This window comes from Muntiacus reevesi, chromosome 20 (assembly GCF_963930625.1).
Source record: "Muntiacus reevesi chromosome 20, mMunRee1.1, whole genome shotgun sequence".
Classification (NCBI taxonomy): Eukaryota; Metazoa; Chordata; class Mammalia; order Artiodactyla; family Cervidae; genus Muntiacus; species Muntiacus reevesi.
Window position 1 is genome coordinate 6,463,867 of NC_089268.1, and position 14,456 is coordinate 6,478,322.

Sequence of the window (14,456 nt, forward strand, 5' to 3'; positions counted from 1 at the left end):
GGTCCTCCCCTCTTCATAGACACATGTGAGTAGACACCTACTATGAACAATTTACTGAGATCAGCAATAGGAGAAAAATTCTCTACAGAATCCTAGACTTTCATCTCAGGTCTATCCTCACTGCACTGGGACCTCAGAGAATGGCTCTCTTGAGGAGAGTGTTAGCCCTTGGCCATTTCCATTAACTCCTAGGTCTTGCCACATAAGAGTCTAGGTGTTTTTAGAATAGATGACTGCTCTCTAAGGGTGGGGTAAGGGCTGTTGATGAGATTCCCCTTGCCTCTCATATTCTCCTTCTCTGATCATAAATGAAACTCTGCTAAAAGAGGATTAGTCTTTTATAGAGACAGGGTTTTAGTATAGATGTATATTTAACTGTTTGCAGATTTGTTTCGAATAGATTTTGTCAAGAATGAGGTGGAAGAGTATATGTTGATATTTTTAGGCTGAAATGTGTTTTCTTTAATTAATTTGTTTTATTTTCAGGGTGACCGTGGACTTCCTGGTTTTCCTGGGCTTCATGGAATACCAGGATCAAAGGTGGAAGAAATCTGTTCTCTATAAAATTAACCAATATTGCATTTTACTTCAAATTGAAAGTACTTTTTGTTATAAATGTGCTATCAATAAATGCTCATATATTAAATTACTCGGTTAAGATTAATATATAGTTTACATAAAGCTTTTACAAATTTCATTTAAAATTTTCAGCCATAAATCTTATAGTATTTAAAAATTGTTGAGTAACTTTGATTATACAGAAAGTTTCTTAACCTTTATCATATAAAGCCCTGTTAGAGTAACAGATGCCCTCACTTTTTCTTGCTTTTGTTTTATAAAGCCTGGGATATAAGATTTTTGTAAATAAACTTTAAATAATTTTATTTCTATTTTATTCTGATGTTAGCATAGTAAACTCCATTGTGTATAATTGGTGTTTTTCTTTAATCCATAAGAGAAATACTCTAAATACTCTAAAAGAGAAATCTCTAAAACTCAGGATTTATATTTTGTCTTTTAGGGTGAAATGGGCCCCAAAGGAGATAAAGGATCACCTGGATTTTATGGCAAAAAGGGAAGTTTAGATCCCCAAACAGAGTATCGTATTGAACTTTCAATATAATGGAAATAGAAAATTGAAATTTCAGTCCCAGTCCACTGTTCTGGCAATTAGCTTTTTTCACCTTTCTCTGTGGGGTTTATTCAGAACAACGAAATAATGGGAAAATGACTATTGACTGTTAAACTTGATTTTCTATAAGAATACTTTGTGTTATTGACCCTTCTGAACTTTCAAAATATTTATAGAGGGAGATTACTTGGAAGTGGTAGCTGTTTAACAGTGTGTTTATTGAGAACCTTATTTTTTCTCATCGAAGGGAAATTATGTTCTCTCTATATTTAAGATACACATTTCTTTTTAATTCTGCCTAGACGTGGTTTCTGTGTTTAGATGCTTTTAGTAATTCTGTATCCATCTTATTCTCAATGTCATGCTGTGTCCTGGTAAAATGGTGCTTTGCCCAAAACTGCAGGGCCAACACACGCTGTGGTTCCATGAATTCTATCAGTCCATGAGGAAATTATCTTTCTTTCCTATTTAAGTTTGAGTTGGAATTTAAAAACCTTCTTGTAAGGATTGTTTTTGTTTATTTTTAAAAACAGGGTGCAAAAGGTGAAAAGGGGAATGCTGGTTTTCCTGGCCTTCCTGGACGTGCTGTGAGTTTGATGGAAAATTTTCTTTAGTATTTACATTAAATAAAATTTATCCTGTACTATCTTCATTTAAAAAAGAAACATTAGTGCCAAAATATATTAAAATACTTGTACTTATTTTTCAGGGAGAACCAGGAAGACATGGAAAGGATGGATTAATGGGTATCCCTGGTTACAAGGTATTTACCAAAGAAAAGATTTCTGTAGCTAGTGAGTTATGAGGAAAATGTACAGATACTAGACATTTGTTTACATATGACATTGGTATAAAATGAATGAACTAAAAGTTGTAATTTAAAGGTCATAATCAGTTTATTTTGAATATATTATGAATTCTTATGTGTTAGAAATAAAATCCCAGGACATTAGAAGCTTCTTCAATGAGCCATTCAGATAGGTTTGTTTAGTGGATCTGAGCCACAGGTTCTTAGATGTGTCTCCCAAGGGATTTGACTTTTTTTTTCAGAGAGTAGGGGAATGAATCCTCAACCCTAACAATTTTAATCTTAACCCTGACAACTTGTGTGATATGAATATTGGAGAATTAGAGTAAGAAGAATGGGGATGTGCCAATCACTCATCAATCCTGAAAAAACTCAAAGGCACATCCTCCTATGATGGTGGGTGAGCACCATATTATTCTTACATGTAGAAGATTTTCTGGGTCAATTATCAAACAGAAACAGTCTTTCTATAGTTGACCTATTAAGTAAAAGTACATCAGGGACATATATGTATTCAAGTCAGTATATCTGGAATAAGCCAACAGTCCACTTCATTATCCTGCTGTAAGTGTGTTTGTTTGTTTGTTCGTTTATTTGTTTTGATCCCTAGGAGAGAATTTGTGTAAATCCATCAGCCAGCAAGACCACTTGGTCAAGCACTGGATTAAAAATGTCATCATGTTTCCTAATGGTCACAACTTGGATGGCCACACTTGCTCAAAAGTTCAGTTCAGATTTCCTTGATCTATAGGTGTTTTCTTTTCCTTTGGAAACATTGTCCATTTTGTTACTTAAAGGTTACGGAAGTTCTTCAAGTGTCAAGTGATTCCTTAAAGATTACAGATAGTGCTTCCTGAACATACAGTATGGGGCCCTGTTTTCAAGAGTTCAATCATGTATTATTAATTTTATTTGACTAGTTTTGTGTTTTATTTCCTATTTGTTTGTTGATTAAACAAGTATTTATTTATACTTTGTAGGTGCTGGACATATAGAAGAGAACAAAACTCTCATGGGTTTTATAATCTAGTCTTTTGATGTTTTTAGAAAACATAGATTCTTATACATATACAACTTGGAGAGTTTGCACATAAGTATATACAGTGTACCATCACCACAATTGATGGTGTGAACATATCTGTCCCCTCCAAAAATTTCCTTCCTCCCCCCTTATCATTGTTTATTGTCTTTTGTAATATGAGCACAATGTAAGATCTACCCTCATAGCAAATTTTAAAGTTTACAAAGCAGTATTGTTACCTATAGGCACTAAGCTATATTGTACAGTAGATTTCTAGGACTTATTCATTTTGCATAACTGAATCTTTGTATTCTTTGACCAATACTTCCCTGTTTCCCTTTCCCCAGCCCCTGACAAAAATCATTCTATTCTCTGCTTCTATGAATTTGACCATTTTAGGTTCCTCATGAGAGTGGGACCATGTAGTGGTTATCATTTTGGATACGGCTTATTCACTAGTGTATGTCCTCCAAGTTCATCTATGTTGTTGAAAATGGAAAGATTTCTTTCTTTTTTGAGGTTGAAAAATATTCCTCTGTGTGTGTGTATACCTATCTATCTCACATCTTTAAAGCCATTCATCTATCAATGGACATTAAGTTTCTTCCATGTCTTGGCTATTGTGAATAATGCTGCAATTAACACAGTAGTTTGGATATCTCCTCAAAGTTTTCATTCTTTTTGTTAAATATGCAGAAGTGATATTGCTGGATAATATAGTTTTATTCTTAATTTTTTGAGGAACCTCCTTACTGTTTTCTATAGTGGATGTACCAATTTACATCCCTATAATAGTGTACAAGGGTTCGTTCCAGTTTTTCCAAATTCTTGCCAACACTTTTGTGTATATATATATATAAAATAACCCCAACTGATAAGAGGTGATATTTCATTGTAGTTTTGATTTCCATTTTCTTGATGATTAGTGATGCTGAGTACCTTTTCATTTACTTGTTTGTCATCTGTGTGTCTTCTTGGAGACGTGATTGCTCAGTTCCTTTGCCTATTTTTAAATGGGTCTTTGATTTTTGTTTCTATTGAGTTGTAGGAGTTCCTTATATATATTCTATATTAGCTCTTTATCAGATATATAACTTACAAATATTTTCTTCCATTCCATAGTATGCCTTTTCTTTTCATCTTGTTGGTGATTTCCTTTGTTGTGCAGAAGCGTTTCAGTTTGATAAAATCCCAGTTGTCTACTTTTGCTTTTGTCATCTGTGCTTTTGGCTATTTGAATACTAGGATTGTTTTTATTATTTATATAAAAAAATGCCTTTAGGGTTTTGGTATGGATTGCATTGAATATATAGATCTTTTGGGGTTGAATAAACATTTTAACAATATGAAGTATTCCAATCCATGAGCTAGGAATGTCTTTTCATTTATTAACTAATGTCTTTAATTTCTTTCATCAATATTTTATAGTTTCCAGCATTCAAGTCTTTCACCTCCTTGGCTTAGTTTATTCCTAAGCATTTTATGATTTTTGATGCAATTTTAGGATTATTTTCTTAGTTTCCTTTGTAGATAGTTCATTGTTATTGTATAACATGCACTGATTTCTGTATGTTGATTTTGTACTCTGCAACTTTACTGCATTTATTAGTTTTAGCAGTATTTTATGTAGTCTTTAGTGTTTTCCTTATGCAATATCATATTGTCTACAAACAGAGAGTTTTACTTTTTCCTTTCCAGTTTAGATATTTTTAATTTCTTTTTCTTGCATTACTGCTCTGACTAGTACACTCAGTACTATGGTAAATAGATGTGGTGGATGTGGGCATCCTTGCCTTGTTCTTGATCTTAGAGGAAAAATCTTCATCTCTTTACCATTGAGTATGATATTAGCTGTGGGCTTTTCATATATCTATGGTCTTCACTGTGTTGAGGTAAGTTTCTTGTATACCTAATTTGTTGAGAATTTTTGTCATGAAATGGTGTTGAATTTCATCAAATGCTTTTTCTGCATTTATTGAGATGATTGTGTGCCGGGGTCCAGCCCCAGCAGGATCCAGGGGAACCCTCAGGATGAATGGCGTTGGCGAATGAGAGAGTGAGACAAAGCCTGGGGCTAAGTCTGAAGTTTATTTTTGCACGGCTCCTTTATACCCTTAACAGCATCTTTGGGGGAAGTGCACATTGCTTACACACAGGTCATCTCAAAACATTACAGCAACTTGACCTTCAACAGAAACAGGATGTCACCCACATACTTTTCGTTCACAAGAGTCTTTCTTATCATTTGGCCTTCAGGCCTGCTAACATGTTATGGCTTGCACCTGGTGTGACTTAAGCAACTTCAGTAGCCGACCCTGTTTTTCTTATAATTAATCTATTTTCTTTCTAATAAGCATCATCTCTATGCGAACTAGATAGGATTACATTTTTACAGAACAGAAATGCGAAGGACTGCAAAAACAGCAGATATGGCACAAAACAGGCTCTTAGTCTAAAAGTTAACCACCTGCAAGAAGTCTCCAGCTAATCTCTGTCTAAAGTATTTTCTATTAGGCACATTTGTGGCTATAATATTTGTGGGGCTTTTCTCACCCTGCAGAGGGACCTATGCTTAATAGTTTCTTTTGTTAACGTACTGTGCTTAGGATGTTTAGAACAATCAAGAGCATTTTTTGCAAAGAGAGCACATATTTATCAAACAAGCCAGAATGCCAGCAAAAGGGTTTGAATTGAAGCATTTTCTTCATCTCTGGCCCCTTCATAGGGTACCAGCGTCCAGAAGATTTATTAATTAGGGTTTTAAGTTGGTCTTTATTCAGTGAAAGAGGAGCAGGAGAGCTCTCGGCAGGCAACACAAGAATTCGCAGCAGGGCAAATAAGAACAACAGCAGAAAAGGGGGGAGGATACAGGGTGGGGTAGAGGCCGAGGCCAACCTGGAGGGTCCCTTATCCTAGACGGCCTTGCCTGTCAGGTTTTTTCCTGATGACCTCGTCATGGATGGGGTCCTGGACGGCCTTGCCTGCCCGGTATTTTCTTCATGACCTCGTCACGGGCAGGACCCCCCATAATGGCTCCCAGCAACTGTGTGATTTTTATCTTCATTCTGTCAATGTGGTATATCAATACTGAGCCATCTTTGCATTCCAGGGATAAACCCCACCTAATCATGATGTATGATCCTTCTGATGCACTGTTGAATTCAGTGTCCTAATATTTGTTGAGACTTTTTGTATGCATGATCATGAAGGATATTGGCCTGTAGTTTTCTTTTCTTGTAGTGTCTTCTTGGGCTTTATTTGATACTGGCCTAATAATATAAGTTTGGAAGTGTTGTGTCTTCTTTTTCTTGGAAGACTGTAAGGTGGATTGGTATTAATTCTTTAAGTATTTGGTAGAATTTACCTGTGAAGTCATCTGGTCCTGGGACTTTCTTTATTGGAAGATTTTTGATTGCTTATATAGTCTTCTTTATTTGTCATTGGTCTATTCAGGTTTTCTATTTATTTGGTCTTGGTAGATTGTAGGAATTTATCTTTTTTTCTAGTTTGTCCATATAATTATTCATAAGAGTTTGACCCTTTAAAATTGTTTTTTTCCATCACTTGTAACTTTTCCCTTTTTTATTTCTGACTATGAGTCTTGGCTGTTATTATTTTTTCTTAATTAGCCTCATAAGGATTTATTCATTTTCTTTTTTCAAAAAATCCAAACTCTAGCTTTGTCTTTTTTTTTTATTGCTATTGTTTTCCTATTCTGTGCTTCATTTAGTTTTCTTCTAATTAATTATTTCCTTCCTTCTGCTAGGCTTCCCTGATAGCTCAGTTGGCAAAAAATCTGCCTGCAATGCAGGAGACCCTGGTTCGATCCCTGGGTTGGGAAGATCCCCTGGAGAAGGGAACAGATACCACTCCAGTGTTCTGGCCTGGAGAATTCCGTGGACAAAGTCCATGGGGTCAAAAAGAGTCAGACATAACTGAGTAACTTTCACTTTCACTTTCCTTTTGCTAACTTGGGCTAAGTTTGTTCTTCTTTTTCTCCTTCTTTCCCCTTTCTGATATTAATCTAGGTGATGCATTCACATGTATATACCCACAATTGTAAACCTCAGTTCACTCTTTTTAACAGCTTATTGATTAAAAAAAAGTCACATATCATACATTTACTCATTTGATGTATAAAATTCAATGGCTTCTAGTATATCTAAAAAGTTATTCAGTCAACACTGCGGCTTAATTTTAGATAATTTTCATCACCTCAAGAAGAAGCCCTGTACACACTGGCAATCACTCCAGCTCTACACATGGACTTCATCATCTGGTGGCATACTGACATCACCTGAGTCAGTACTGAAATCAGATTGATTATATTCTTTGCAGTTGAGGATGGAGAAGCTCTATACAGTCAGCAAAAATAAGACCTGGAGCTGACTGTGGCTCAGATCATCAGCTCCCAATTGCAAAATTCAGGCTCAAATTGAAGAAAATAGGGAAAACCACTAAGCCACCCAGGTATGACCTAAATCAAATCCCTTATGATTATACAGTGGAAGTAACAAATAGATTCAAGGGACTAGATCTGTTAGACACAGAGCCTGAAGAATTATGGACAGAGGTTCATAGCATTGTACAGGAGGTGGTGACCAAAATCATCTCTAAGAAAAAGAAATGCAAGAAGGCAAAGTGGTTGTCTGAGAAGGCTTTACGAATAGCTGAGGAAAGAAGAGAAGTGAAAGGCAAAGGAGAAAGGGAAAGATATATGTAACTGAATGCAGAGTTCCGGAGAATAGCAAGTTTTAGTAGAGGTATGAAAGCCTTCTCCAGGAAACAATGCAATGAGAGAAGGAAAAAATAGAATGGGAGAAACTAGAGGTCTTTTTTTTTTTTTTTAACAACAGCCATCAATTTTTATTAAATTTGTAATCAAATATTACAACAACTTCTTTTCTTTTGTAAAAAAAACTTAAATATTTACAACAACATCAAGAAACTTGGAGATACCATGGAACATTTCATGCAAAGATAGGCTCAGTAAAGGACAGAAATGGTATGGACCTAATAGAAGCAGAAGATATTAAGAAGAGGTGGCAAGAATACACAGAAGAACTGTACACAAAAGCTCTTAGTGACTCAGATAACTATGACGGTGTAGTCACTCACCTAGACCCAGATATCCTGGACTGTACAGGCAAGTAGGCCTTAGGAAGCATTACTACAAACAAAGCTAACAGAGGTGATGGAATTCCAATTGAGCTTTTAAAAGCCTTAAAGATGATGCTGTTAATGTGCTGCACTCATTATGCCAGCAAATTTGGAAAACTCAGCAGTGGCCACCCTGCTCCAGTATTCTTGCCTGGAAAATTCCATGGACAGAGAAGCCTGGTGGGCTACAGGCCCTAGGGTCACAAAGAGTCAGACATGACTCAGTGACTAACACTTTCACAGCAGTGGCCACAGGACTGGAAAAGGTCAGTTTTCACTCCAAATAAAGGCAATGCCAAACAATGTTCAAATTACCATATAGTTGCACTCATCTCACACACCAGCAAGATTATGCTCAAAATCTTTCATGCTCGGCTTTAACAGTACATGAACGGAGAACTTACCGATGTACAAGCTAGATGTAGAAAAGGCAGAGGAACCAGAGATCAAATTGCCAGCATATACTGAATCATAGAAAAAGCAAGGGAATTCGCAGAAAAAAATCTGCTTCTGCTTCAATGAATATGCTAAAGACTTTGACTGTGTGGATCACAACAAACTGTGGAATACTCTTGATGAGCTGGGGACACCAGAGCACACTGCCTGCCTCCTGGGAAATCTGTATGCAGGACAAGAAGCAACAGTTAGAACCTGACATGGAGCAATAGTTCAAAATTAGGAAAGGAATACATCAAGGCTGTATATTGTCACCCTGCTTAATTAACTTATATGCAGAGCATATCATGCAAAATGCAGAAGTGGATGAATCACAAGCTGGAATCAAGATTGCTGAGAGAAATATGATAACCTCAGATAAGCAGATGATGCCACTTTAATGGCAGAAAGTAAAGAGGAACTAAAGAACCTCTTGATGAAGGTGAAAGAGGAGAGTGAAAAAGCTGGCTTAACACTCAACATTGAGAAAACTAAGATCATGGCCTCCAGTCCTATCCCTTCATGGCAAGTAGATGGGAAAAATGTGGAAACAGTGTCAGATTTCATTTCTTTGGGCTCCAAATTCAACGTGGATGCTGACTGCAGCCACGAAATTAAAAGATACTTGCTTCTTGGAAGAAAAGCTTTGACAGGCCTAGACAGTGTATTAAAAATCAAAGACATTACTTGCCAATTAAGTTCCTATAGTCAAAACTTTGGTTTTTCCAGTAGTTATGTAAGGATGTGATAGTTGGACCATAAAGAAGGTTGGGCATGGAAGAATGGATGCTTTTGAACTGTGATGCTGGAGAAGACTCTTGAGAGTCCCTTAGACTCAAACCAGTCAGTCCTAAAGGAAATCAACCCTGACTGTTCATTGGAAGGACTGGTGCTGAAACTGAAGCTCCAATACTTTGGCCACCTGATGTGAAGAGCCAATTCATTGGAAAAAACCCTGATGCTTGGAATGATTGAGGGCAAGAGGAGAAGAGGGTGACAGAGGATGAGATGGTTGGATGGCATCACTGACTCAATGGACATGAGTTTGAGCAAGCTCTGGGAGACGGTGAAGGACAGAGAAGCCTGTCATGCTGTAGTCCATGGGGTCACAAAGAGTCGGACATGACTGAGCAACTGAACAACAACATACTCATCCTCTCACCTACTTCCTTTCCACATGAATTTGCCCATATGGACATTTCATATAAACTGAATCATATGAACCATGTGGTCTTTTGTGGTTCATCTCTTGGCCTATCCTAACATTTGTGAAGTTCTTCGATGTTTTGCCCTGTGTTAGTACTTTATTCCTTTTTATTGCTGATAATATTTCATTGTTTGAATATATGGATATTATTCATTTATCAGTTCATAGACATTTGAAGACATTGTTTGTAATTTTGGGCTCTTATAAATAGTACTTTATGAACATTTGTGTAAAAGTTTTTGCATGGAAATGTGTTTCCATTTCCCTATATTTCTGATAGTGAAATATCTTGAGAATACAATTATGGTTAACATTTTTAAGTTAATTCACTCTTGATATTTACTTTCTTGCTAGGTCCATGCTACCCTTCATATTTAACTTTGGTTATGTCCTGAATTTTCTAATTAGTGTGGCTCTTCTAATATAGTTCTTCTTGTCTGCTTCAAATTTTTTTACTGGAGTCATTCACAATTTTTAAAAAGTCTATTTAATTAAAAAGATAGACTTTATTTCTTAGAGAAGTTTTAGGCTCACAGTAAAACTGATCAGAATGTACTAAATGTTTCCATATACCTCCTGTCTCCTCCTCCTATAGATTTCCCCAGAATTGACTTCTCATACAAGAGTGGCACATCTTTTTTTTTTTTTTTTTTTGACAATTGATGAACTTACATTAACACATCTTATCACTCAAAGTCCATGGTTTACACTGGTGTTCATGCTTGATATTGTACATTCTGTGGGTGTAGTCAAATGTATAATGACATATCCACCACTACAGTCTCACACAGAATAACTTTACTGCCCTAAAAATTCTGTTCTCTACTTGTTTATCTTTCCCTTCCCCTAGCCTCTAACAGCCACTAATCTTTTTACTGTCCCCAAAGATTTTCTTTTCCAGGATATCATAGAGTTGGAATTATATTGTGTGTAGTCTTCTCTTATTGGCTTCTTTTACTTAGTAGTACGTGTTTAAGACTCCTTCATGTCTTTTCATGATTTGATAGTTCATTTGTTTTTAGTGCTTAATAATATTCTTTGTCTGAATAGTCTGCAGTTTATATTTCCTTTTTGGAATGTTTGAATAATGAATCATACCTAATTTTTTCTGACCTTATTAAAATTTGTTTTCTTCCTCCCACCCAGCTTTTTGTTTTGGAATTTTTCAGTCATACAGAAAATTGCACCACATAAATATATGAGTATTTGTTTCTATATATTTTTTTGTTGAGCCACTGGAAAATAAATTAGACTCTGTGCATTTCTCTCCTAAACACTTCAGCTTGTATCTCCTAAGTGAAAATCGCTCAGTTGTGTCCGACTCTTTGCGACCCCCTGGACTGTAGCCTGCCAGGCTTCTCTGTCCATGGAATTCTCCAGGCCAGAACACTGGAGTGGGTAACCCTTCCCTTCTCCAGGGGATCTTCCCAACCCAGGGACTCAACCCAGATCTCCCGCGTTGCAGGCAGATTCTTTACCATCTGAACCACCAGGAAAGCCTGTGTCTCCTAAGAATACTTTAATTTCATCATGATGCCCAGGAGATTTAATGTCAATACAACACTATTTTCTAATATTCAAATTTTTCTAATTGTCTAAAAACAGTGTCCTAAATAGCTATTGTTACACTTGATACAATCAGTATCTGTGCATTGCATTTGGTTGTGTATTGGTCAGGGTTGCTTGTTGGGCTGGGAAGATCCAGAGGAATCGGGTGGAGAGGGAGGTGGGATGGGAGACCGGGATGGGGAATTCGTGTAACTCTATGGCTGATTCACATCAATGTATGACAAAACCCACTGAAAAATTAAAAAAAAAAAAAAGAAAGAAACAATATCAATAGGATGTGTATATGTGTGTTTATATTGTTTATAATATATGTGTCAATATAGAAATGTATATTCATATATCAAAATACATATTTATGTTTTCATGTATGTGTATATATATTTTATATAGAGAAGGGTAAAGAGGTGTTGGTGAGGGAAAGGTTGAGGAAGAGGGAGGGATGGAGATTGATTAGTTGATTCATTCATTCATTCAAAGGAATTGAGTGCATTCACATGCATTCGTGTGCACTATGCTTTCTGTCACTAGAGTTTTGCTTCTTACAATGTCAATTAAATATAATCATATAATATTTAAGGCTTCCCAGGTGGTGCAGTGATAACGAATGTGCCCGCCAAAGCAGGAGACGTAAGAGACGGGGTTTCAATCCCTGGGTCGGGAAGACCCCTGGAGGAGGAAATGGCAACCCACTCCAGTATTTCTTGCCTGGAAACATTTCACAGACAGAGGAGCCTGGCGGGCTGCAGTCCATGGGGTCTCAAACAGTCAAATCTGACTGAACGACAGAACACACGTGTACACACCATGTTTAGTGATATGGATATATGACAGTTGGTTTCTTCATTTATCAGCTGATGAACATTTGAATTGTTTCCTGTATTTGGCATTTATGAATATTGTTGATGTGAATATGCTTATACACATCTAGTTTGGACGTGGTTTCATTTCTCTAGTAGAATTGCTGCATTGTATGGTGAGTGTATATTTAACTTCCTAAGAATATCCCAAACTATTTTCCAAAGTGATTGTATTATTCTCTATTACCATCAGCAATTCAAGAGAATTCTACTTTTACCACATCCTGCCAACACTTAATATTTGGTATTTTAACTCTTTTATTTGGTACATAATAGTATCTCATATGGTTTTAGTTTGCATTTTTCTGATGACTGACAGGGTTGGCATCTTTTTATGGGCTTCTTGGCCATTTGTATATCTTCTTTTGTGAAGTGTCTATTCAAAACATTTGACAATTAAAAAAAAACAACCTTTGGTTGTTTTCTTGTTAATAAGTTGCAAGAGTTCTTTGTACAATAGGTCTTTTATCAGACATGTATTTGTAAATATTATCTCCTGACCTTCAGATTGCCTTTCATTTTCTTAATGGTGTTATTCAATGGGAAGAAGTTTTTAACTAGGATGAAGTCTAGCTTCTTAGAATTTCTTTTTGCTTATGTCTTTGTGTTGTATTTAAGAATCTTTACCTAACTTAAGGTCAGAAATTTTCTCTTTTCTTCTAAAAGAAAATATTTTCAAATGTTCTAAATACATATATAAAATATCATAGTTTCTAACATTGTACCACTGTAGCTTACAAATGGTGTGATCACTCACCTAGAGCCAGACATCCTGGAATGCAAAGTCAAATGGGCCTTAGGAAGCATCACTGTGAACAAAGCTAGTGGAGGTGATGGAATTCCAGTTGAACTATTTCAAATCCTAAAAGATGATGCTGTGAAAGTGCTACAGTCAATATGCCAGCAAATTTGGAAAACTCAGCAGTGGCTCCAGGACTGGAAAAGATCAGTTTTCATTCCAATCCCAAAGAAAGATAATGCCAAAAAAATGTTCAAACTATCGCACAATTGTGCTTATCTCACATGCTAGCAAAATAATGCTCAAAGTTCTCCAAGCCAGGCTTCAACAGTACAAGAACCGTGAACTTCCAGATGTTCAAGCTGGATTTAGAAAAGCAGAGACCAGAGATCAAATTGCCAACATTTGCTGGATCATTGAAAAGCAAGAGAGTTCCAGAGAAACATCTATTTCTGCTTTATTGACTACTATGCCAAAGCCTTTGTGTGGACCATGACAAACTGTGGAAAATTTTTAAAGAGATAGAAATACCAAACCACCTGACCTGCCTCTTGAGAAATCTGTTTGCAGGTCAAGAAGCAACAGTTAGAAATGAACATGTAACAACAGACTGGTTCCAAATAAGGAAAGGAGTTCATCAAGGCTGTATATTGTCACCCTGCTTATTTAACTTACATGCAGAGTACATCATGCAAAATGCCAGGCTGGATGAAGGACAAGCTGGAATCAAGACTGCCGGGAGAAATATCAATAACCTCAGATATAAGATGACCCCGCCCTTATAGCAGAAAGAGAAGAAGAACTAAAGAGCCTTGTGATGAAAGTGAAAGAGGAGAGTGAAAAAGTTGGCTTAGAACTCAACATTCATAAAACTAAGATCTTGGCATCCAGCCCCATTGCTTCCTGACAAATAGATGGGGAAACAATGGAAACAGTGAGAGACTTTATTTTCTTGGGCTCCATAATCACTGCAGATGGTGACTGTAGCTGCTAAATTAAAAGACACTTGCTCCTTGGAAGAAAAACTATGACCAACCTAGACAGCATATTAAAAAGCAGAGACATTACTTTAACAACAGAAGTCTGTCTAGTCAAGGCTATGGTTTTTCCAGTGGTCATGTATGGATGTGAGAGTTGGACTATGAAGAAAGCTGAGCACGGAAGAATTGATGCTTTTTTTTTTTTTTAACCAGTGAATATGCTTATAACTTTAATAGTTTCTATCTGAAAAAAATTACAGGCTTGAATCTGCGTTTTCCAGGAGCAGGGAAAACCATCCCATTAAGCTAATTATGACAGTAATTCGATAAATATACATTTTTTTCCATTTATTTTTATTAGTTGGAGGCTAATTACTTTACAATATTGTAGTGGTTTTTGCCATACATTGACATGAATCAGCCATGGATTTACATGTATTCCCCATCCTGATCCCCACTCCCACCTCCCTCTCCACCTGATCCCTCTGGGTCTTCCCAGTGCACCAACCCCGAGCACTTGTCTCATGCATCCAACCTGGGCTGGTGGA

The 14,456-nt window shown here is 36.5% G+C and overlaps 1 protein-coding gene across 2 annotated transcripts in view; it reads left to right on the plus strand.

Moving 5' to 3' along the window:
* Positions 1-14,456, plus strand: part of COL21A1 (collagen type XXI alpha 1 chain) — a 213,473-nt gene that overhangs the window by 140,569 nt on the left and 58,448 nt on the right. For both annotated transcript variants that reach the window (XM_065912290.1, XM_065912289.1), the window contains 4 exons: positions 487-540; positions 1,022-1,073; positions 1,664-1,719; positions 1,842-1,895. In XM_065912290.1, the coding sequence (XP_065768362.1) occupies positions 487-540; positions 1,022-1,073; positions 1,664-1,719; positions 1,842-1,895 (216 nt within the window). The remainder of the gene's footprint in view (positions 1-486; positions 541-1,021; positions 1,074-1,663; positions 1,720-1,841; positions 1,896-14,456) is intronic.